This window comes from Saccopteryx leptura, chromosome 3 (genome assembly GCF_036850995.1).
Source record: "Saccopteryx leptura isolate mSacLep1 chromosome 3, mSacLep1_pri_phased_curated, whole genome shotgun sequence".
Classification (NCBI taxonomy): domain Eukaryota; kingdom Metazoa; phylum Chordata; class Mammalia; order Chiroptera; family Emballonuridae; genus Saccopteryx; species Saccopteryx leptura.
This window is the reverse complement of record NC_089505.1, coordinates 81,295,089-81,321,241: the sequence shown is the minus strand read 5'-3', so window position 1 is coordinate 81,321,241 and position 26,153 is coordinate 81,295,089. Positions and strand designations below refer to the sequence as shown.

The following is a 26,153-nucleotide window of genomic DNA, read 5'->3' as shown; positions in this document are numbered from 1 at the left end:
GATGTTTTGACTTCTATTTATTAACTTATTTAGAAATCACACAAGTTTTGTTTTTTGGTTTTGGGTCTTCTTGTTTGTTTTTAATTTTTGCAATAGAGAGTGAGAGAGGAACAGAGAACGACAGACAGGAAGGGAGAGAGATGAGAAGCATTAATTCGTAGTTGTGGCACCTAGTTGTTCATTGATTGCTTTCTCATATGTGCCTTGACCAGGGGGCTACAGCAGACCAAGTGATCCCTTGCTCAAGCCAGCAACCTTGGGCTTCAAGCCAGCTACCTTTGGGCTCAAGCCAGCGACCATGGGGTCAAGTCTATGATCCCACACTCAAGCCGGCAACCCTGCGCTCAGGATAGTGAGCTCGCACTCAAGTTGGTGACTTCAGGGTTTTAAACCTGGGTACTCAGCCTCCTAGGTCGATGCTCCATCCACTGCGTCATCATCGGGTCAGGTGGAAATCATGTAAATTTTAAAATATTTTTTTCTTCATTATTCTGTAGGTTCTGAAATATTACATCACTTTTGGAAGCTAGCCCAGCTTCAAGTCAATAAGGAACATGGTTATTGTTACTATGTGTATAAGGAATTGTAGGACAACGTTTGCTTTGGATGAGCAGGCCAGGACACAGGAACAGCAGGACAATCAGCCTTCACATCCTAGTCAGATACATGAGGCCACTATTCCCAGGGGAAGGAGCCTTGAGGAAGCCCGGCCACCTTCTCCCGGTAAACTTTATCAAAGGCTTCTGTCTGGGCTGCTGTCAAGTGATTTTTCCAGTCCCCAGTGATTCCTGTCAAATACAAAACAACAACAACAACAACAAAAAACACAAGTTCAAAAACAGATTGATACATAAGGTCTCAAGACTCCAGTTGAACTTTTCTGTCTGTCTCTACTGCGAAGCTATCATGAACCCTGACCCAGAAAATGCAGACCAGGTAGTCGGCGGGTTAAATTGTTCCTGTCTGGGTTCAGATGGCCATTGGCTTCAACCCTAGACTGCTAGTCACAGAATGTAGTTGAGTTTACAGTTTGCCATCTGTTTAATGAGACTGCCCCTGGTACCTGCCTCACGGTGACATTGTGAGGACTGAGCAACAAAGGCCACAATGGTGATGTCACCTGAAAGCAGTAATATTTTCTCTGCCAGGCACTGTGTGTTAGGATGTTACTTTCCCACATCCTTGAATAAGCAAGACATTTCTTTGGGTCAATGGAGGTTCTTCTCAGCCATGTTACTCTTTCATTTATTTTTTAATGTTTGTTATATTGATTTTAGAGAGAGTGGAAGAAAGAGATGGGAACATCGATCTGCTCCTCTATGTGCCCTGACCGAGGATTGAACCGACAACCTCTGTGCTTTGGGACAACGCTCAGACCAACTGAGTTATCTGGCCAGGATTGCCATGCTACTCTTACATGGGTCAGGGTAAAACTGGTATTCTTGCTCTAGATTATGACTCCCAAGTGTCAGTCCTCTGTTCTTGAACTCTACACCTGTGACCAGCATGGCATCCAACTATGCTACCCAGAGTTTTCAACTTGCAGTTCCCTTTACCTCAAATGCTGTTCCCTTGGGCAGCCCAGCATAGAGTCTAATGTCGTGTTTTCTTTATGTTCACCCCCAACCACTCTATTGTAAAATCCAGGCTGACAATGGAATCATCCCAGTCTCTGCAATCCACACCCTCATTCCTTGTGTGGAGTGGACATGTTTCATTTTTATGATAGGAGTTGCAGCTGAAGGTTTTGTTTGTAGCTACATCACATGTCTTTCCTCTCATTTTTCCCTCCATATGGGTATTACCATATTTCCCCATGTATAAGATGCACCCTTTTCCAAAAAATTTGGAGTCTGAAAATTGGGTGCATCCATACAGTGGTTGTAGTTTTATTTACTTAAATTTCCCACATTTTCACGCTTGTTTTTGTGCTCCTTGTTGAAGACAACAGTGATTTGTCATCAGACACAGATGAGGACAAGCTAATGGATGGGACTTTTTTTGTGTGTGTATTTTTCTGAAGCTGGAAATGGGGAGAGACAGTCAGACAGACTCCTGCATGCGCCCGACCGGGATCCACCTGGCACGCCCACCAGGGGTGACACTCTGCCCACCAGGGGGCGATGCTCTGCCCCTCCGGGGCATCGCTCTGCCATGACCAGAGCCACTCTAGCACCTGGGGCAGAGGCCAAGGAGCCATCCCCAGTGCCTGGGCCATCTTTGCTCCAATGGAGCCTTGGCTGCGGGAGGGGAAGAGAGAGACAGAGAGGAAGGGGGGGTGGAGAAGCAAATGGGTGCTTCTCCTATGTGCCCTGGCCGGGAATCAAACCCGGGTCCCCCGCATGCCAGGCCGACACTCTACCGCTGAGCCAACCAGCCAGGGCTGGATGGGACTTTTGACAGTGATGAGGAGTTGTATAAATTTTATGATGAATAAAACTTGAGTTCAATAAGTTTATGTAAGAATTTTTTTTCAAGTTTCAGGCCCCCCAAATTAAGGTGCATCTTATACATGGGGGAATATGGTACTTGTCAGTATCTATTGGTGGAATAGATATTCCCATTGTCCATATATGTGAAGAGATGGTCACTTTAAGGGTCTAGGGACCACACCAATGCTGTGAGTGGAAACTCTATAGAAAATATGGGTATGACCTACATGAGGAACAATAGTTAGGAAATCAGTGTGTGTCTCATCAGCAATGCTTCCTATTGCTGTTTTCTTTATAAATACCAAAAATCATCCCTTCAACTATTTTTTAAAAATTTCCCACCTGAGCAGGTGGTGACACAGTGCATCATACATCGACCTAGACAAACAATAGTTGATGCCAACTGAAAATTGGAGGCAGACAACACCAACCCTAGACTTAGCCAGCTCTACAAACAACACACCCAAACAAGGAGGGTATACACAGACAAAATGGGAAGACAGAGAAGTGCAATCCAAATAAATCAACAAGAGAAACCCCCAGAAAATGAACTGAGTGAGATGGAAGTAAGCAAACCACTGGATGCAGAGTTTAAAATAATGATTATTAGAATGCTGAAAGATCTTAGAACAACAATGGATGGACACAATGAGCACATAAATAAAGAGATAACAAGCATCAAAAAGGACATTGAAATAATAAAGAATAACCAGTCAGAAATGACAAATACAATATCAGAAATGAAGATTACACTAGAAGTAATTAAAAGCAGACTGGATGAAGCAGAGGATCAAATCAGCAATTTAGAAGACAAGATAAATAAAAACACGGAAGCAGAGCAGAAAAAAAAATCTGAAAAAATCTGAGCAAACTCTAAGACTGTGATGGCAAACCTTTTTATAAAAACTGCCCACATTTGCAGTGCTGGTCAACCTGGTCCCTCTGGCCCACTAGTGGGTGTTCCAGCTTTCATGGTGGGCGGTAGCAGAGCAACCAAATGGTACCACGATTGGCCCACCATGAAAGCTGGAACACCCACTAGTGGGCGGGAGGGACCAGGTTGACCAGCACTGCAAAAGTGGGTGTTTTTTATAAAAACGTTTGCCATCACGGCTCTAAGAGAACTCTTTGACAACCTAAAGAGAAACAACATCCACATCATAGGGGTTCCTGAAGAAGAAGAGAAAGAACAAGAGATAGAGACCTTGTTCAATGAAATCATAGCTGAAAACTTCCCTAAATTGGTGCAGGAAAAAGTCACACAAGTTCAAGAAGCATAGGGAACTCCAAAATAAGAGAAATCCAAAGAAATCTACACCAAGATACATCATAATTAAAATACCAAAGCTAAGAGATAAAGAAAAAATATTAAAAGCTGCTAGAGAAAAAAAGGCTATCACCTACAAAGGAGCCCCCATAAGGATGACATCAGACTTCTCAACAGAAACACTGGAGGCCAGAAGGGAATGGCAAGAAATATTCAAAGTAATACAGAACAAGAGCCTACAACCAAGACTTCTTTATCCAGCAAGGCTATCATTTAAAATTGAAGGAGAAATAAAAAGCTTCCCAGACAAAACAAAACAAAAAACTCAAAGAATTCATTACAACCAAACCAATGCTGCAAGAAATGTTAAGGAGCCTGTTGTAAACAGAAAAAAAGGGAAAAGAATATAGTAAAAGAGGAATATTAGCTTTAAAGAATAAAATGGCAACAAACAACTACATATCAATAATAACCTTAAATGTAAATGCATTAGATGATCTAATCAAAAGACATAGGGTAGCTGCATGGATAAGAAAACAGCACCCATACATATGCTGTCTACAAGAGACACACCTCGAAACAAAAGACACACATAGATTGAAGGTAAAAGGATGAAAAAAGATATTTCATGCAAATGGAAATGAAAAAAAAGCTGGGGTAGCAATACATACATCAGACAAAATGGACTTTAAAACAAAAGCTATAATGAGAGATAAAAAAGTCACTACATAATGATAAAGGGAGCAATCTAACAGGAGGATATAACCATTATAAATATCTATGCACCTAATATAGGAGCACCTAAATATATAAAGCAGACTTTTATGGCTATAAAGGGAAAGATCAACAGCAATACTATAATAGTAGGGGATTTCAATACCCCACTAACATCACTAGATAGATCCTCAAGAAAGAAAATTAACAAAAAAACAGCAGACTTAAAGGACATATTAGATCAACTCGATTTAATAGATATCTTCAGAACTTTTCACCCTAAAGCAGCAGAATATATATTCTTTTCAAGTGCTCATGGTATAGTCTCTAGAATAGACCACATGTTAGGGCACAAAAGCGGTCTCAACAAATTTAAGAAGATTGAAATCATATCAAGCACACTCTTTGATTACAATGGCATGAAACTAGAAACCAACCACAACAGAAAAACTAAAAAATACTCAAACATATGGAAACTAAATAGTATGTTATTAAATAACGAATGGGATAACAATGAGATCAAAGAAGAAATAAAAAAATTCCTAGAAACGAATGATGAACATACAACAACTCAAAATTTATGGGACACAGCAAAAGCAGTCCTGAGAGGGAAGTTCATAGCACTACAGGCATACCTTAAGAAGCTAGAAAAAGCTCAAATAGCCCTGGCTGGTTTGCTCAGTGGTAGAGCATCGGCCTGGCGTGCAGGAGTCCCAGGTTCGATTCCCGGCCAGGGCACAAAGGACAAGTGCCCATCTGCTTCTCCACTCTCCCCCTCTCCTTTCTCTCTGTCTCTCTCTTCCCCTCCTGCAGCCAAGGCTCCATTGGAGCAAAGTTGGCCCCGGCGCTGAGGATGGCTCCCTGGCCTCTGCCTCAGGCACTAGAATGGCCCTGGTTGCAACAGAGCAATGCCCCAGATGGGAGAGCATCGCCCCCTGGTGGGCATGCCAGGTGGATCCTGGTCAGACGCATGCGGTAGTCTGTCTGACTGCCTCCCCATTTCCAACTTCAGGAAAAAAAACAAAGCTCAAAAAAACAACTTAACCCTGCATCTGAAAGAACTAGAAAAAGAACAGCAAGTAAAGCCCAGAGGTAGTAGAAGGAAGGAAATAATAAAGATCAGAGCGGAAATAAATGACATAGAGGCTAAAGAAACAATACAGAGGATCAACAAAACCAAGAGCTGGTTCTTTGAAAGGGTAAACAAGATCGATGAACCTTTAACCAGACTCACCAAGAAAAAAAGAGGACTCAAATAAATAAAATTAGAAATGAGAGTGGAGAAATAACAACTGATACAACAGAAATACAAAATATTGTAAAAAAAAAATACTATGAAGAATGATATTCCAAAAAATTAGACAACCTAGGTGAAATGGACAAATTCCTTGAAACATATAATCTTTCAAAAATTAATCTGGAAGAATCACAAAACCTAAACAGACCGATTACAAGAAATGAGATAGAAACAGTTATCAAAAAACTCCCAACAAACAAAAGCCCTGGGCCAGACGGCTTCACAGGTGAATTCTACCAAATATTCAAAGAAGAACTAACTCCTATCCTTCTCAAGCTATTTCAAAAAATTCAAGAGGAAGGAAGACTTCCAAGCTCCTTTTATGAGGCGAGCATAATTCTGATTCCAAAACCAAGCAAAGACAACACAAAGAAAGGAAATTATAGGCCAATATCCCTGATAAATTTAGATGCTAAAATCCTCAACAAAATATTAGCAAACTGGATCCAGCAATACATGAAAAAAATCATACATCATGATCAAGTGGGACTTATTCTGGGGAGGCAAGGATGGTACAATATTCATAAATCAATCAATAATTCATCACATAAACCAAAAGGAGAAAAACCACATGATAATTTCAATAGATGCAGAAAAAGCATTTGATAAAATCCAGCACACATTTATGATCAAAACTCTCAGCCAAGTGGGAATACAGGAAACATACCTCAACATGATAAAGGCCATCTAAAAAGAAAAAAATCAAAACAACAACAACAAAAAAAACCCCAAAAATACATTGGCCTTGAATGCTGAGGACCCAGGTTCAAAACCCCTAGGTCGCTGGCTTGAGCGGGGGAGGGAGGTCACCAGCTTGAGCATGGGGTCACCAGTTTGAGCGCAGGACCATAGACACGATCCCATGGTTGCTGGCTTGAGCCCAAAGATTGCTGGCTTAAAACCCAAGGTTGCTGGCATAAGCCCAAGGTCGCTGGCTTGAGCAAGGGGTCATTGGCTCAGCTGGAGCCCTGCCCACCCCCATTCAAGGCACATATGAGAAAGCAATCAGGGAACAACTCCAGTACTGCAAATATGAGTTGATATTTTTCTCTCCCTCTCTCTCACTTAAAAAGAAAAATCCCCCCATTGATTTGATAGAGAGAGAGGAAAAGAGAGGGAGAGAGAGAGAGAGAGAGAAAGGGAGAGAGAGAAGCATCAACTCATTGTTCCACTTAGTTGCTCCATTCAGTGGTGCCCTCATTGGTGGCTTCTCCTACGTGCCCTGCCTGGGGATGGAACCCACAACCTCAGTGTGCTGGGGCAATGCTCTATCCCTGAACCACCTGACCGGGGCCTCATTCCTTAACCACTTTTATTTTTATTTTTGTCTACTTTATCGATTTTTTAGAGAGAGGGGTAGGGAGAGAGAGAGAAAGAAGGGGAGGAATAAAGAGCTGTTCTTGTTATGTGCCCTGACCAGGGATTGAACTGGCAACCTCTGCGCTTCGGAACAATGCTCTAATCAGAAGAGCTCTCCATCCAGCTAGGGCTCACTCCTTAAACTCTTTTTTTTTCTTTTCTTTTTCTTTCTTTCTTTCTTTCTTTCTTTCTTTCTTTCTTTCTTTCTTTCTTTCTTTCTTTCTTTCTTTCTTTCTTTCTTTCTTTTTACAGAAACAGAGCGAGAGTCAGAGAGAGGGATAGATAGGGACAGACAGACAGGAACACAGAGAGATGAGAAGCATCAATCATCAGTTTTTTGTTGACACTTTAGTTGTTCATTGATTGCTTTCTCATATGTGCCTTGACCATGGGGCTACAGTAGACCGAGTGACCCATTGCTCAAGCCAGCAACCTTGGGTCCAAGCTGGTGAGCTTTGCTCAAACCAGATGAGCCCACACTCAAGCTGGTGACCTCGGGGTCTTGAACCTGGGTCCTCCGCATCCCAGTCCGATGCTCTATCCACTGCACCACCGCCTGGTCATGCTCACTCCTTAAACTCTTCAAGCCCGTCCCCACTTCTGCGATTTGTAGCCATGCAGATTATTTTTATCATCCCCATGTCTGGGTGCATCCATCGATGCTGGGGTGTTCACTGTCCCCTTCCATCCATGTCCTAACTCTAGAAACTTCCTCTTACCTTTTCTCATGAGACATCCTTTGCTGTGGTCCATGTAGGTGTCAGGGAGGAGAGAGTAGTTGCTCATTTTGTTGTCCTTCATGGCCTGGAAGGAGACATTCTTCAGGACCGAGTTCAGCTCTTCTGGGCTCAGCTTTGTGCCCAGGAACTGGCAGACTTTCTCCACGCTGGCTCTCAGGTCCTAGAGTGAGAACCACACAACATGGACATTGCTGAGCATGAAGAGGAGGAGAAAGAAGGGATGAGGAGAAGCGGGAAGACTGTCAGCCCGTCTTGTTTACCTACACGAAACCTGAGCTGGGGACGGAGGAGAGGGGCCCTGAGCAAACGCTCTTCGCTCTTCAGAGACAAATGGGGTGTGAGATTCATATAGCTTCCTGTGAATAGAGTCCCAGTCGGCTCCTCAGGAGCCCACTTCCTGTCAGTCAGTGTGGGAACTTGTAAGTACTTCCTGCACCGGTCCAACCCTGTCCAGTCCCCCATTCCACGCATCCCCTCCTGCCCCTGTCCTGAGGTTCCCAGACAGCATCAAAGTTTTGCCCTGGAACCACAGATAGCCCTCAGCAAGTCCAAAAGTTATGTCTTCCTCAGTGCATGGATGAGATGTTATAAAAATACATAAATGCAAGATGACCAATCGTCCTCCTTTAGGGAGGACAGTCCTTCTTTTGTAAGTTCCATCTTCCCTCAAAAATTGTCCTACATGTCCTGCTTTTGGATATTGGAAGACTCATCTGTAAATGTCTGTATTCGGTTGATGCAGAGTCAATCCATTGCGTGTGATATGACGTACTTGTATCTAAATGAGTACTTTTTTCTTATAATTATTGTTAAAAATTAATAGGTATGAAAAAAATTAATAGGCATGTAAGCATAATGACAATATAAAATATTACACATGTTTTATTATGCATTGATCATATTATAGTGTATTATTGTCGCAATGAATAAAATGTTTCTTTTATTTACAATATTGTTTTCTTCCATTTATTTTTGTCCTTTTTGTTGAAAAAGTTGGTCACCTTAATACATAAGAAAATTGAAGGATATGGGCCAACTAATGAGGTTAGTAAAAAAACACACACACACAAAAAAACACAATGACCCTACTTGGTCTCATTTCTGGGATCAGTGTTGATTGAAAGTGTAGAATGGAAACATTCCAGACTAGAGGGAAGGTAGACAGCTATGACATGGAGTTGAAGAGAAGATTTTTTTTTCTGTATTTTTCCAAAGTGAGAAGCAGGGAGGCAGAAAGACAGACTCCAGCATGTGCCCAACTGGGATCCAGCCAGCATGCCTACCAGGGGGCGATGCTCTGCCCATCTGGGGAATTGCTCCACTGCAACCAGAGCCATTCTAGCGCCTGAGGTGGAGGTCATGGAGCCATCCTCAGCACATGGGCCAACTTTGCTCCAATGGAGCCTTGGCTGCAGGAGGGGAAGAGAGAGAGAGATAGAGAGAAAGGAGAGGGGGAAGAGTGGAGAAGTAGATGGGCATTTCTCCTGTGTGCCCTTGCTGGGAATCAAACCCAGGACTTCCACATGCCGGGCCAATACTCTACCACTGAGCCAACCAGCCAGGGCCGAGAAGAATTTTTTTGGTAGAAGAATTACCTGATGCAGCTCCTCATACGATATGATCAGGAAATTCTCTTTTCCTTTCATCTGCAGCCAGCCACAAACATGGTCAAACCAGGAACCATATGGCACTGTAAGGGAAATGAGGAGAGAAGGTGACTGGTTCACGTTTGTGTCCTCCGTTGCCTAAGCAACTCTGCACCTGTTCAGTGTGTTAGCCACACCTTAGGAATTCTATGACCAAGTGACTCGAGTGCTGAAAATTCTTTCCCTGATTCACATGAGAAATAGAATTCCACACTTACTGCCCGGATGGCCGAGCAGTAGGTGCTAAAGGAGATACCCTATTTGAGATGCATTCCAGATAAACTGGAAATAAAATGATTTTGAATGGTGAAGAGACAAGCTAGAAAAGGAAAGAATAGAAGTCAAACTCCATCTAGTTTGGAGTCAATGTCTTTGTTCTCTTTGTCTGTGAATACTAGGAGGGAGTTACCTGAAGACAACACGTGCTTTTTTGTCTCTTTGCCCACCCCAGACCTTTGGGACTGTACTTTATTTATATTTTTAAAAGATTTTATTATTTATATTTAGAAAGAGGATAGAGAAAAAGAAAGGTTGGGAAGAGCGAGGACCATCAACTCATAGTAGTTGCTTCTCATATGTGCCTTGAGCAGGCAAACCCAGGGTTTTGAACCAGCGACCTCAGCATTCCAGGTCAATGCCGTATCCATTGAGCCAGCACAGGTCAGGTGGGACAGCTCATCTTCTGAGAAATCATTCCTTTCACATGGTCATTTTATTCAGATGCCTATTGTTGGGGAATCGTATGTCGTATGACCTGATCCCTTTGATACTGTTGATTTTTCTTGAAAAGGTCATCTGATGAATAAGGATAATTTGAAAAGTCTTGTACATCTACCTCTACCTTTTGGATTTTTTGTAAGTATCCCCCTCACCACCTTGGAGAAAGGGAAGATGCCCATGAAAGTGTCAGTGCTACAGTGTCAGAATTTTCACAATTATCCTAGACAGGTTGGTACCATTTTCCATGGCGTCAGAACCATCAGAGCATGCCTCCTACACAGAGTCTCCCTGGGGAAGGAAAGTCAAAGTATTGAGTGACTTTCTGTTTCCATTTTGAGAAAGTGAAGGTTGAGACCAAACATGCATGACTGAAGGCAGTTACGTCCAGGGAAGGCCCAAGGATGCGGATGCTTGGCCCTGCTGGAGTTTTTTTGCAGGTCAGGAATCAGATAGTAGATGGTGTGGTATTATGTCTCAGAAAGAATAAGAGAAATTTAATTAGTTTTGTAAAATTAAACAATAAAATTGTATGTTATATTCCGTTTGTTAGTTTTTTATGCATGATGTTATGTTTTTGCTTAACAAATTAAATAACTGATTTTTCTAAGGCCCCTCAATTCTGGAGAGATTGGGGTCCTCCACTAGCAGTATTGTTGTTGCCTCATTCTTTTGTGGCATCTCTTCATGAGACCCTGAATACCAACAACATCTCCCCATCAGAATGTGAGACAAGTGTTTGGAATGACAGCAGTGGTTAGCTAAATAATGGTCCCCGCAAAGTTGCCCGTGGCCTAATCCGCAAATCATGGATGATGTGATTAAGGATCTTCAGACAGAAAGGCTATCTGGATTATGTGGGTGGAAACAGTGTGATCACAGGATTCCTTATGAGAGAGAGGCCGGAGCGTGAGACCCAGAGAAGGAGATGGGATGACAGCAGGGTTTGGAGGGATGTGGCTATGAGCTAAGGAATGTGGGTATCCTCTAGAAGCTGGAGAGGCAGGAAGTGAATTCTCCACAAGAGTCTCAAGAATGAAATGCAGCTAGCTAGATCTTCACATTAACTTGAGTTCCTAAAACATCGTTTTTGATTTTCTGAACTCCAGACACTTCAAGACAATTCTTGGTGGTTGTTTGAAATCACTAAGTGTGTGATCATTTCTTACAGTGGTGATAGAAATAGAACACACTTCCCAACACAACAGGTGAGAAGTGAGATCTCAGTGTAGTTTAAACCCACATTTCTCTTGTTTTGAGTATGGTAATTATTATTATTATTATTATTTTTACTGAAAGAGATAGAGACAGAGAGAGGGAGAGATAGAGACAGACAAGCAGAAAGAGAGAGAGATGAGAAACATCAATTTTTTGTGGTGGCACCTTAGTTGTTCATTGATTGTTTTCTCATATGTGCCTTGACTGGGGGACTGCAGCAGAGCAAGTGACCCCTTGCTCAAGCCAGAAACATTGTGCTCAAGCCAGCGACCTTTAGGCTCAAGCCAGTGACCATGGGGTCATATCTATGATCCCATGCTCAAGCTAGCTCAAGCCGGGTGAGCCCGTGCTCAAGCAAGATGAATCTGCACTCAAGCCGGCAACCTTGGGGCTCGAACCTGGGTCCTCTGCATACCAGTCCGATGCTCTATATACTATGTCACTGCCTGGTTAGGCAAATTATCCTTTTATATGTTATCCTACTTAGAAAGGTGTTGTGGGAGCCAAGCATGTTGATAGAGATTCTGTGTTAACAGGAGGTACCCTAGATTTCCCAACATCAAGGTTGGATTGCAGTGTTGTTGTATAAACCACAAAACAGCAAGGCCTGGATGTGAGGGGCAGAAACTCCACCATTACTCCAGGAACCCTTATTTTGAGTCAGACTCACCATTTCCTTGAAGGAACCACTCAAAATATTCTTCAAGTGAGTCTGGAATTCTGCTGATCTTTAATGCTTTCCAGAAATGATAACCAGAAACAATAATATCTCTGGGATCTCTCATGATGTAAATACCCTTAAATGAAAACAAAAAGAGAGATAATAAGAATAAATGTACTCATGCTCCAGCCAGTGGAGAAAAATCCAACTCCCACTAAACTGATTGGCTACAGTTTAATCTTTAATTTGTTCTTTTAACAAAATCTTTATTTCTTTATTTTGTGTAAAATTATATATATATTTTCTGCTAAGAATAATTAAAATAATGGTGATATGCTACTAAACAGAAATGCCTTCCTTTGGATAATTTTTAAAAAGTATAACATATTCAGGAATAAAAATAGATTATAAAATCAATTCATGGAATACTTTTACTGACCTAAGTCAATACTCTTGCTCTATGAAATTAATTTTTTATGTAATATGCTCAATAATTACATTCTGCTAAAGCTATGAGAGCTTTGTTTGCCGTATTTATGTAATTTAATGTTCTGCTATAACTATGTTTCAATAGCCAGAAATAAGGTTTCTCTTTAATTCAAAAACTAATTAAGTTTATATTTTACTTTTAAAATATAATAATAATCAATAAAATGCCATCAGGCCTGACCAGGTGGTGGTGCAATGGATAGAGCATTGATGCGGGATGCCGAAGACCCAGGTTCAAAACCTGGAGATCGCCGACTTGAGCGCGAACTCATCTGGCTTAAGCACAGGTTTGTGGGTTTGAGCGTGGGATTGAAGACATGACCCCACGGTCACTGGCTTGAGCCCAAAGGTCACTGGCTTGAAGCCCAAGGTCACTGGCTTGAGCAAGGGGTCACTGGCTCAGCTGAAGTCCCTTGGTCGAGGCACATATGAGAAAGCAATCAATGAACAACTAAGGTGCTGCAACTACGAGTTGATGCTTTTCATCTCTCTCCCTTCCTGTCTGTCTCTGTCTATCCCTCTATCTCTCTCTCTCACTAAAAGAAAAGAAAAGAAAAGAAAAAAAACCCATCGGTCCTACAGTCCCTTTTGTTAGACTGGCCACAGGGTCTTACATCAGTGAAAGACCTGCAATGACCCTTTACTCTATTCAATGTAGTCTGTCATTTAAAATTTTTAGAACTCACTGTGCAGCAGACATTCCCTTAGGCTTTATAGAAGGTGCAGTGAACAAGATGTGTATAATTTCTCTTCAAGGACATTATGGTATGTGGCATGGAGGCAAATCGATTTACTACATTTTGGCCCCACAGTTTTCAGGAGCTCCGGGTGGTGAGTCAGGAACTCTGAGTTCCATTGGGACTCTGACAGGGACACCCTACTCGAAGTTCCTCCAGAAAGTTCACGTTCCAGGCTTTCATTTTTTTTTTCTAGAAACTTCTATTGCATCAGCACTTCCCAGATACTAATGAGACAGATGTTCAGGGTCTTTCACAAAACTGAAAATGGAGGCATGAGTAAACAGATTGTGCTGCTTTGTATGGTGCCACCTTAGGAGAGAAATCAAACTTGTGGGCTTCTCGCCCGTTTGTTCAAAATGTGACGACCAGGAAAAATAGAGGAGTGAGCAGGAGGGTCTCTTCCCTTCTAAGCTCTGCTCAAGGTTTTGTCTTCATGTGTCCAGGGGAGAGTCACGTGGGCATGGAGAAGACTTGACCTAAAACTAGGTTATTGATCACGAGGAGATTAGAACGGGTGTATATTGGGGCCCATGGTGGAAGTCAAAGAGTAAGACAGCTTCGGGTTCCAGTGGGATTTGTGTCCTTAGTGAATACGGGGCAGAGACACAGCCAATTTTTGTGAGCACACACAGGAGGGTCTTTGCATTTAAACACTCAGCACCAGGAGACCCTCTCTATGTGTGATTCCCCTAATTTTTCAGCATCACACACTGCAATTCATTGAAAATATTTCTTGTTGTTGAGTTCAAGTCCCCCAAATCCCAACAAAAATACGAACAGACAACCTGAGAATGTTACTCCCTCATTAATCTTTTTTTAGTAAGAGAGAAAGAGAGAGAGACAGACAGACAGACAGGAAGGGAAAGAGATGAGAAGCATCCACTCATAGTTGTATCACTTTAGTTGTTCATGGATTGCTTATCATTTGTACCTTGACTGGGGTGGGGAGAGGACACCAGCTGAGCCAGTGACTCCTTGCTTAAGCCAGCGACCTTGGGCTCAAGCCAGCGACTTTGGGCTTCAAGCCAGTGACCATGAGATCATGTCGTTATCCCATGCTCAAGCCGGTGACCATGTGCTCAAGATGGTGAGCCTACACTCAAGCTGGGGACCTTGGGATTTTGAACCCAGGACTTCAGTGTTTCAGGTTCTAATTAATTCTCTCTGGTTAACCAACAGTAACAACAACGTCTGAATGTGTTACTTTTTCTCATGGCACATGGTACTTTTGAGCTGTGATTAAGTCTACTCTGGTGACAATGGAGTAGCTGGTACAGGGTTGTCATCATGACATAGAAAACTGTAGGTAATACTTGTCAGACACTAGACACAAGGCCATGAAAGGCTGAGATTCATGGGAGAAGGAACCAAGCGAGTTGGGCCCCCTGACCACCCACGTTCTGCCCGTGGACTATCTCTCATCTATACTGTAGTGGAGAGAATACGACCCAAGCAAACTAGTCATGCTGAATGGAGGAGACAAACTCACACCGTGGGGCAGCCATGGTGACTGGGATTGTCAGAGTGGGACATCAGGAAAGAGAGAGGGGTCTGCAGACGCTGCCTCGGATAAGGGTCAGAGTCCTCTTTGAACCCACGGCACCATCAGGGATCACCAGACACATCGAACCAGGGGGCCACGATTGCCACCAGCTTATCAGCACCCCTGGGGACTGTGAAGATGGATTGGAAATGAGTGGGAAAAATTGTGTGCGGTTTTTTTTTTTTGTTTTTTTTTTTCTGAAGCTGGAAACGGGGAGAGACAGTCAGACAGACTCCCGCATGCGCCCGACCGGGATCCACCCAACACGCCCACCAGGGGGCGACACTCTGCCCACCAGGGGGCGATGCTCTGCCCCTCCTGGGCGTCGCTCTGTTGCGACCAGAGCCACTCTAGTGCCTGGGGCAGAGGCCAAGGAGCCATCCCCAGCGCCCGGGCCATCTTTGCTCCAATGGAGCCTTGCTGCGGGAGGGGAAGAGAGAGACAGAGAGGAAGGAGAGGGGGAGGGGTGGAGAAGCAGATGGGCGTTTCTCCTGTGTGCCCTGGCCGGGAATCGAACCCAGGACTTCTGCACGTCAGGCCAACACTCTACCACTGAGCCAACCGGCCAGGGCCAATGTGTGCGTTTTATCCAGTGGGGAACGTAGAATAAAAAGCCCTGCTTCTCCCCAAACACAATGGAGCCCTAATGAAAATGAAAAGCTGCTTTGAAAGCACTGAAGGGAAAAAAAATCAACACAACCCTTAATCTAGATCTGGGAACATCTTCCTTCAAAAGCGTGTAGGTGGGACACAAAATTGAGACTCATGGACATAGATAAGAGTGCAGTGGTTACCAGGGGGAGGGAGATGTGATGGAGGGGGAGGGGGAGAGGAGGAGGGGAAGGGTATAAAGAGGGATAAATAAATATAAGGTGACGGAGGATGATTTGACTTTGGGTGATGGGCATACAACATAACAGACTGTCCAAATGGTGTGGAGATGTTTACCCAAAATCTATGGACTCTTGCTGATCCATGTCACTCTGTTAAGTTTAATTTTCTAAAACAAACAAACAAAAAGCAAAATATAGTTTTAGAAACATGTGAGCTCAGGGAACCTATGGCTAGAAGCTCTACACTACAGCAAATTCTAAAGGAAGACTTTCAGTCTGGTGGGGGCAGGTTATAATATGTGTCAGAAAGGGAGGAAGGGTCTCAGAAACAGGAAGTGAATAAATATAGGACAGTATTTTCTTTGTCCTTGTAATTAACTTAAAGGACAAGCAAAATAATGCCGTAGATGGTTATCATCATTTATGTAAACCTAAAAATATTATAGGGAGCCTGATCAGGAGGTGGCACAGTGGGTAGAGTGTCAAACTGGGATGCAGAGGACCCAGGTTCAAAACCCTGAGGTCACGAGCTTGAGGGCGGGCTTATCTGGTTTGAGCAAGGCTCACCGGCTTGAGTCCAAGGTCGCCGGATTGAGCAAGGGTCACTTGCTCTGCTGTAGCCCCCCCCCATCAAGGCACATATGAGAAAGCAATCAATAAACAACTAAGGTGCCACAACACAGAATTGATGCTTCTCATCTCTCTCCCTTCCTGTCTGTCTGTCCCTCCCTATCTATCCCTCTCTCTGTCTCTGTCACATAAAAAAATTATGGGGAATTCGCACCTAGAACTCTGGTGGGAAATAAGAACACACTGCCTCACCCAGCTACAAAGTCTGGTTCCCCCTCGCTCAAACTGGAGAAGTCATCCTCCGTCTGCCCAGTTCCATCAGCATTGCCCTCCTGGAGGCCACCCAATACTTGATATTTTTCTCCTTGCCTCACCCTCTTATTTACTATATTTTTAAAAGTAGATGTTACTCATGCAGTATGCCCTGCAGTCTGATACTAAGCTAGGCTCTCAGTAAGCCATATCGTTGCTATCGATACGAACTGAGTGTATATGTCTGTTCTTGCCTTTTCCCGTAGTAGAATCCATAAATTTGTTAGGATGTGGCTTGGGCTCGTCTTAATCACCACCTTCCTCCAAAGCCTTTTACGCAGAGCCTGACACATAACCAGTGCCTAATACCTAAATGTATGAAGAAGAACTTCATGAAAGCCCACGTGCAGTGAGCCAGGTGTTGGGAAGGAAGGACCGCACAGGTGCGTAAACACACCAGTTTCGGGACAGAGAAATGGAGCTTCAGAGACAGTGCACTCGCGATCGACAGACAACCTCTGGAGAGCCAAGGTTGGAATCATAATCATTTCCTGTCATAAACTCATGGCCATTGTACAGAGCTTGGTCCTGGGGCTGTTTCTATTTGTTTGTTTGTTTTTTATCTCCTTTACTCCTAGTTACCCAATATTTTCACATATCTCTAGAGCGTTTTGACACATGCAGCCAAATCAGGGTTAAAGGGTAAAAAAAATGGTAACAGAATAAACTGCAACAATGGCAATAACAATAAAATAAGCGAACCTGACAGAACACAAGCGAACGGATAGAAGTACAGCACAGCATCAGCGCAATAGAAGCTCTTGTGACTTTAGAGTATTTGCATGATAATTTACTACCACATCATGTAAGATGGTTTGAGGGCGTTCCACACAACGTGGATAACATGTTCAGCATCACATGTATTCAGCTGGAATCACATGTATTCAACTGGAATCTCAGATGAGGAAAAGATGCGTCTCTATCACCCAGGGTCACTCAATGTCACAGCTTTCCTTGCAAGCTCCTGAAATTATGCATCGGCGGGCTGTGCATCTACTGAATGGGTAAAACCTGCCCAACGTTGATTCTATCAGGATTAGAGATACCCTTTTGGATTTCAAGTGTTAGTGCTGAAGGCACATTTCCTATGAAACACAGGTGTTGGTTAACCGTGGAGATGCTGTCCCCCGCCCCCGTGGTCCTGTCAATGTTGGGGACCTCAGTGTTGGTGGTACGGCCAGGATCTGTTTACCTACACCCCCAGTGTGCTCTGGAGCAATGCCAGGCAGGTTGTCTGGAGTATGACATTGTACCTCGAAAACAAGCTTCTCTGAATATCTATCTCTCTTTGCCAACTCATGTAGCAATCAGGTGCTGAAACACAAGCATTCAGGTCAGCCTGAGAAGTGATGCAAACCAACCTTGTGTGATTAGCTCACCTTGGCCTTGGACTTGAAGAATGACTTGGGGAAGAACTCAATAGGCAGGTGAGAGCTGTAGAAGCGGGGGTCTTTCTGAGTCTCTATAAGTTCGAGCCCTGTGATTGATTCTATCCACGGCGAACGTTCCCACTTGAGAACAGTCTGGACCCAGCTGGGGTCTCCCTTGGTGTGGATCAGATGGACAATCTCCAGGATCCAATTGGTCCCTAAATCAGGAAGAAGAGAAGAGAGTGTTATCTGCTTCAATTGGACTTTGGATGCCACCCTGACATCTTAAAGACACGGTTCTTTCAGCAGTGTCACCTATGTCTCTGAATTTCTCACCTTGCTTTTTTCTTAGACACCTTCCATTGATCTTTCAATCTTGAAACATTAAACATTTAGTTTCCATTAGACCGTGAGCACCTTCTGAGTTGACAGTATTAGTTTCACATGTACAATGTCGTGATTAGACATTTCTATATCTTACAAAGTGATTACTCTGATAAATCTAGTACCCACCTGGTATCATAAAAAGTTATTACAATATTATCAACTCTATTGCCTATGTTGTACTTTACACCCCTATGACTATTTTTTCCATTTTATTTTATTTTATTTTTTACTTCTGTATTTTTCTGAAGTGAAAAGCAGGGAGGCAGAGAAACAGACTCCGCATGTGCCCGACCGAAATCCACCTGGCATGCCCACCAGGGGGCAGTGCTGTGGCAGTGCTCTGCCAATCTGAGCCGTTGCTCTGTTGCAACCGGAGCCATTCTAGTGCCTGAGGCGGAGACCATGGAGCCATCCTCAGTGCCCAGGCCAACTTTGCTCCAATGGAGCCTTGGCTGCTGGAGGGGAAGAGAGAGCTAAAGAGGAAAGAGAGTGGGGAAGGGTGGAGAAGCAGATGGGTGCTTCTCCTGTGTGCCCTGGCTGGGAATTGAACTCAAGACTTCCACATGCCAGGCTGATGCTTTACCAGTTAGCCAATCAACCAGGGCCCCCTGTGACTATTTCATAACTGCCCATTTGTACTTCTTAAGCCCTTCCCCTTTTTTCATCCAGTACCCCAAACTCCCTCCCATCTGGCAGCCATGAAAACATTTTCTGTGCGTGGAAGGTTTGTTTGTTTGTTTAGATTCCACATATAAGTGAAATCATATGGCATTTGTCTTTCTCGGTCTGACTTATTTCACTCAGACAATGCCCTCTGGGTCTTTCCATGTTGTTGCAGATGGCAAGACTACATTCTTTTTTATGGCTGAGTAGTAGTCTGTTATATATATGCACAACTTCATTATCTTCTGATGTCTATTGATGGACACTTAGGCTGTTTCCATATCTTGGCTATTGTAAATAATGCTGTAATGAACATGTGGGTGTGTATGTCTTTTTGTATTAGTGATTTGGGTTTTTTATATGTATATATAAATACCCTAAAGAGAAAGCGCTGGATCTTTCTTTGTCTCTTGTTATAGCCTTTGCTTTAATATTTGTTTTGTTTGGTATCCTGGCTTTAAAAAATTTCTTTAAGTATACTGCTCACAGAAATTAGGGGATATTTCACAATGAATATGAAGCTATAAGATATCCCCTAATTTTTGTGAGCAGTATATCTTAAACTTTACATATTGCTACCCCAGCTTTTAAAAAAATTTTCATTTACATGGAACACCTTTTTTCATGTCTTTACTTTTAGTCTGAGTGTGTCTTTAGATCTGGAATGGGTGTCTTGTAAACAGCATGTATATGGGTCTCATTTTCTTATCCATTTAGCTACACAATGTCTTTTGATTGGAGCATGTAATTCATTGACATTTAAAAGTAATTATTGATAGGTATGTAGCTATGGCCATTTTATCATTTATATTTATGTTCTTTTTTTCCTTCTTTTTAAAAATGTATCTTTAATATTTCTTGTAATACTGGTTTGGTAGTTTTAGCTGTTTCTTGTCTGGGAAGCTCTTTTTCTTTCTTTCAATTATAAAATTATAATAGCCTTGTTGGGTAAAGTAGTAGTCTTGGTTGTAGGTCCTTGCTTTTTTTTTTTAATTTATTTATTAAATTTAATGCAGTGACATTGATAAATCAGGGTAGGTCCTTGCTTTTCTTTCTTTCTTTCTTTCTTTCTTTCTTTCTTTCTTTTTTTCTTTCTTTTTTTTTTTTTTTTTTTTTTTTTTTTTTTTTTTGTATTTTTTTGAAGCTGGAAACAGGGAGGCAGTCAGACAAACTCCCGCATGCGCCCAACTGGGATACACCCAGCATGCCCACCAGGGGGCGATGCTCCACCCATCTGGGTGTTGCTCTGTCACAACCAGAGCCATTCTAGCGTCTGAGGCAGAGGCCATGGAGCCATCCTCAGCACCCGGGCCAACTTTGCTCCAATGGAGCCTTAGCTGCGGGAGCGGAAGAGAGAGACAGAGAGGAAGGAGAGGGGGGGGGTGGAGAAGCAGATGGGCGCTTCTCCTGTGTGCCCTGGCTGGGAATCGAACCCGGGACTCCTGCACACCAGGCCGACGCTCTACCACTGAGCCAACCGGCCAGGGCAGGTCCTTACTTTTCATCACTTTGAATATTTTGTGCCAATTCCTTCTTGCAAAGTTTCTGTTGAGGACTCAGCTGACAGCATTATAGGAGCTCCCCTGTAGCTAACTAACTGCTTTTCTTTTGCTACTGTTAGGATTCTCTCTTTGTCTCTAACCTTTTGCATTTTAATTATAATATGTCTTGGTGTGGACCTCTTTGGGTTCATCTTGTTTGGAACTCTGTGCTTCCTGGACTTGTATGTCTATTTCCTTCACTAGGTTAGGGAAGTTTTCTGTCATTATTGTTATCTTTTTATTATTAAGTGAGAGGCAGGGAGGCAGATGAACAGACTCCCACATGCACCCTGACTGGAATCCACCCGGCAAACCCCCTACCAGGTGATGTTCTGACCATTTGGGTGGGGCTGCAGCTCTGTTGCTCAGCAACCAAGCTATTTTTAGTGCCTGAGGCAAGGCCATGGAGCCATCCTCAATGCCCAGAGCCAAGTTGCTCAAATTATTTGAGCCATGGCTGTAGGAGGGGAAGAGAGAGAGAAAGAGAGAGAGAGAGAGAGAAGGGGAAGGGGAATGGTGGTGAAACAGATGGGCACTCTCCTGTGTGCCCTGACAGGGAATCAAACCCAGGACTTCCACAGGCCAGGCCAATGCTCTACCACTGAGCCAAGTAGGTTTTCAATTCTTTACTCTCTCTGTTTTCTTTCTGACACCCCCATGATGTGAATGTTGGTTCACTTGAAGTTGTCTCAGAGGCCCCTTAATTATTCTCATTTTGGGGGGGTTCTTTTTTCTCTTTGTTGTTCTGATTGGTTTTTCTGCTTTATTTTGCAAATCACTGATCTGTTCCTCTGCTTCATCTACTCTACTGTTAATTTCCTTTAACATTGTCTTCATTTCAGTTATTGTGTTTTTCATTTCTGACTGGTTCTTTGGTATATTTTTTATCTCTATTTTTATCTTCCCTATCTCTTTGTTGACGTTCTTACTCAGTTGAGCTACTCTTCCCCTACATTCATGAAGCATCCTTACAACCTGTCTTTTGAACTCTCTATCTGGTTGACTGCTTGTCTCCATTTTGTTTATATTTTTTTCTGAAGATTTGTTTTGTTCTTTCATTTGGGATATTGTTCTCTGTCTCCTCATTTTGGCTGTCTGCCTTCATTTGTTTCCATGTATTGGGTTGAGCTGCTACATCTGCCAATCATGAGAGAGTGGCCATGAAGTAGGTGCCCTGTGGGTCCAGTAGTGCAGCCTCTCTAGTCACCGAGGACCGGTGTTCCAGGTATGTCCCTTGTGTGGGTTGTGTGTGCTGTTCTTCTGTAATGAAGCCTTGGTTGATGTTAGCACGTTAATGGGCGTGATGGACCGTTCAGTCTGATTAGCTGTGAGGAGTCGCTATGACTACAGTGGAGGAGCTGTTGTGTAGGAGTCGTCATTAAGGGGGCAGGATTTGCTTTAGTGGCAATCTGGTGCCTGCCAAGTCGGCCCTTTGAATGTGCTGGTGTGAATATAGTTAAGTGGTTCTGGTGTGATCAGCTACTGCATGTTCACTGTTCAAGGCCTTCTGGCAGGAGCTACAATGTGAGATGCCAACAGCTGCCAACTAGGTTGGGCTGGAAGCTCCCTGGTAGAGGCAAAGCTGTGAACCTAGCTGGGCTGCCATTACTTCCAACCTTGGAACCACTTAGCAAGAGGCATAGGGCATGCTGAGGCCAGATGCTGTTTTCTTTTGGTGGGTGGGTGAGGGGTGTTGTGAACCTTTGAGAGGTTTTAGGAAAGTCCACAGCATGAGCCCTGACTATCTATTTGTGGAAAAGAGCCCTAGAAGTGACTTGGGTGAGCTGGCAGGTTGGGTGGGGCGTAGGGACCTCAGAGAATTACCAGAGTGAGGTGAATTGTGTGAGTCCAATTGAAGGAGACTCTGATAATGTGATTGCCTGTGCCTTTAGGGAGAGAGCTCAATGAAGGAACAATGGCCTCTCCTAGAACTTTTGCCTGGGAGAAAGCTGCCTTTCCCACCCTTTCTCTAATACCAGGCAATTTGGTTCCTCCTTGTGTGTCTCTGAGACTTTTCAAGTTGCTGGCCCCACTACGGGAGCTAAAAGGAGTGAATCCAAGTAAGTGTCTGCCTGGGTCTTTCAAAAGGAACACCTTGGGACTCTGGCAACACCCTGTCTCACTAAGCCACTATCCCCAATGGTTTTTATAGGCAGAAGTTATGGGGATTCTCTATTTGGCACTGGAACCCTGGGCTGGGGGGCCTCATGTGCAAGTGGGTCCCCTCAATCCTCTGGGGGGACCTTCAAAGCTGAGATATTCCTCCTAATTTTTATCCCACCACAGGCTGGCGTGGCACTTGGCTATTTCACATCTCTACCCCTCCTACCAGTCTTGATGTGGCTTCTTCTTTATATCCTTAGATACAGGATTTCTGTTCAGCTAGATTTTAGGAAGTTTCTTTAAAAAAATTTTTTTTAATGTATTGATTTTGGGGAGAGAGGAAAGGAGGGAAAGAGGGAAGAAGGGAGGGAAAGGAAGAGAGAGCGAGTGAGAGAGAAAAAGAGAAAAACATTGATCTGTTCCTGTATATGCCCTGACCAGGGATCAAACCAGCAATGTCTGAGCTTTGGGAAGATGCTCTAACCAACCAACCTATCCAGTCAGGGCCAAGACGTTCTTAATGATGGTCATTCTGTAATTTATTGGTAATTTTAATGTGATTTTATGAGGAGACAAACACAGTGTTTTAACTACTCTGCCATCTTGACTGGAAGCCAATCTGTCTATTCACTAATAACCTTTATTTATTTATTTTATAATTATTTTTATTTAAATATAGTTGGTATACAATCTTATACTATTTATATTTGTTTCAGGTATACAATAGAGTGATTCAACATTTTCATACCTTATACTGTGATCACCTTAATAATTCTAATAACTATCTGTCACCATGTAACCTGAGTAATAATATTGTTTACTATATTTCCCTTCCCGTTTTCCTCCATTCCCCCACCCCCTCCCTTCCGGTAATGATTTCTTTTCTCTATGTTTCTAGAGTCTCTTTTGATTTTTTGTTTGTCTGTTTTGCTTTTAGATTCTACATATAAGTAAAACCATATGGTATGTGTCTTTCTCTGCCTGACTTCTTTCACTTAGCATAATAACACTCTAGATCCATGTTGTTGCAAATGACAAGATTTCTTGCTCTCTGAGAAGGAAGACCTAGAGAGGAAAATGCTCAGCCACTTGCAACCATCTGCTTTTGCCTTTGAGTGAGCAAAGAGGACTCATTGCCTACAACTCACGCAGCCCCAAGTAGCCTTGAGGGGGATGCCCCCCAATCAGAGATGCCGGCAGTTTTGCTACACTGAATTACTGAAATTCTGAGTCAAGTAGAGCAATGGCTTACTTTATAGACATTTCATTATAAAACAAAAATAAGTCCGCATATGTTAAGATGTGTTTGTCAAGAATTCTGTCACACACAGCCATTGACAGCTGCGCTTCTATACTTTGCACCCTGGAATTTAGTATATGGTCCAAAGTGTAAGTGTTGCAACACTAGAGAGATGCTGCCTAATTCAATGACCACGTCATTTTAAACCCACTGCTTAAATATTTATTTATTTATTTATTTATTTATTTATTTTGGTATTTTTCTGAAGTTAGAAGTGGGGAGGCAGACAGACAGACTCCCACATGTGCCTGATTGGGATCCATCTGGCATGCCCACCAGGGGGCGATGCTCTGCCCATCTGGGGCATTGCTTCGTTGCAACCAGGGCCATTCTAGCGCCTGAGGTGGAGGCCATGGAGCCATCCTCAGCACCCGGGACAACTTTGCTCCCATGGAGCCTTGGCTGCAGGAGCGGAAGAGAGAGATAGAGAGAAAGGAGATGGGGAAGGGTGGAGAAGCAGATGGGCACTTCTCCTGTGTGCCCTGGCTGGGAATCAAACCCAGGACTTCCACATGTCGGGTCAATGCTCTACCACTAAGCCAACCGGCCACGGCCTGCTGAAATATTTCTAAACTTCCAATTCCTCTGTCACTCTCCTAGTCCTAATCAAAGTTGTCAATGGACTCACCTACTGATGTGGCCTTATTAAATCTAATTTGACCAACTGCTCCCTACTTACTCTTGGCTCTTAAAATTCCCTCATCCTAGAGAGCACCTAGTCATCTTTGCTCATACACACCTGTCACCTTGCCATTTACATGCTTTATAGGAATTGACATCGACTTGGGATACTTTTCTAATTTATTCATGAGTTGAAGATTTTAAAGCAATTTTCCATTTAAACACATCTGGTCTCCCCTCCTGCTACTATGCTATCTCCATTCTCTACAATATTTTTTTCAGGTTTCCAACTCTCCTTCAGTATCTTGCAAATCTGGACCCTTCCATGTGTGACCCATCCCGCTCTGTTCTCTCTGCACCTCTGATAAAGCCTCTCTCCTCGACCAGAGGCTAGTCAGACTCCTCTGAGTCACCTTGACCTTATCCTTTTATGTCCATCTTTCTGTGTCAGCAAAGTTCTAGCCAGAGTGCCACGAAACCAGTAATGGAAATTCCCCCACCCTTGATATCTTATCAAGGTCCTGAACCCTCACCCTTGATGTCCAAGTCCTGGGCTTGCCTTAGCAAAGATCTTGTTAGGCTGCTTGGGTAAGAACCATTGAACCTTTGAGGTCTAACTAAATCCTCTTAGTAGCTTTCAATCTACTGAGCCACTCACTCTGCTCAGTGCTTATCTACTATATTCAGTCTCTCCAAGAAAGGGACAAATCCTTTCTTGGCATTTTATCAAGTGCTAGAGTAATTTTTTATTTGACCCCTAAAAATACCACCTTCTCTTGACATCTCGGAGTAGATGGGTCCTTCCGACCAGATCCTTTGATGTCCTATTCCCTTTGCACATCCAACACAATCACCTAATAATCTCTAGGTCTCCTCATAATCTCTATGTCTCTACAATGCCCTGATGCTCACATTGCTTTGTATCATCATTGCCAGAATGACTCCCTCTTTCTGAGTATAAGCTCACTGAGAAACCACACTCATCACCAAAGCAGAGTTGAGTGTGAGGCACAGAAAAGCATCCCAACCCCCACCACCTCAGTTTCTTACCTGACTTTGGGTAAGAAAAGATAACAACGTCGTCATCCCTCACCACAAATTCATCCCTCAAAGACTTCAGGTCTTTAATGGTAGTTGTAGGGAAAGGGATCCCTTCAATCCACAAAAATTCTCCAGCCATTTCCAAACAACAGCCTTCTGACCTGGGTTTGGTTGTGCTGGGCTTAGCAATAGAGAAGGTGGCTCTACTTCCTGGTTCTGATCCAGATCACAAGTACAGAGAAGACCCATCCAAGGTTTCTCTGCGACAATGAAAAGAACTGGAGGGTCACAGTCAGTTGAGGTAATCATTAGCTCACCTGGAATACTTTCTGAGAACCATTGATTGAGTCTGACGCTCTTTAGCCTGCTGCATAATTATCCTTATTTCTTGGACACTCTCCCAGATTATATCGTTAATTATTGACTAAATTATGAAAGCCTTCAATCAAACAGTGTCTATAGAGTCCAGGAAAATAGCAATTTTACTAACAGGAATAGGTTGGTGCATGTACTATATGATCTAGAAAAAAATATGTAAGCCATGTTCACACAGGACTGGAAGTTATTTCTACTTTGATGAAGTAGGTAG

At 43.2% G+C, this 26,153-nt stretch overlaps 1 protein-coding gene across 1 annotated transcript; it reads right to left on the bottom strand.

Moving 5' to 3' along the window:
* Positions 1-25,838, bottom strand: LOC136399498 (sulfotransferase 2A1-like). Its single transcript, XM_066374720.1, has 6 exons — positions 25,574-25,838; positions 17,918-18,126; positions 12,061-12,187; positions 9,405-9,499; positions 7,789-7,969; positions 1-788 (listed from the first exon to the last, which is right to left on the bottom strand). The coding sequence occupies exons 1-6, from the start codon at positions 25,701-25,703 to the stop codon at positions 676-678; spliced, it is 855 nt and encodes a 284-aa protein (XP_066230817.1). The 5' UTR covers positions 25,704-25,838; the 3' UTR covers positions 1-675.
* Positions 25,839-26,153: the final 315 nt, after the last annotated feature.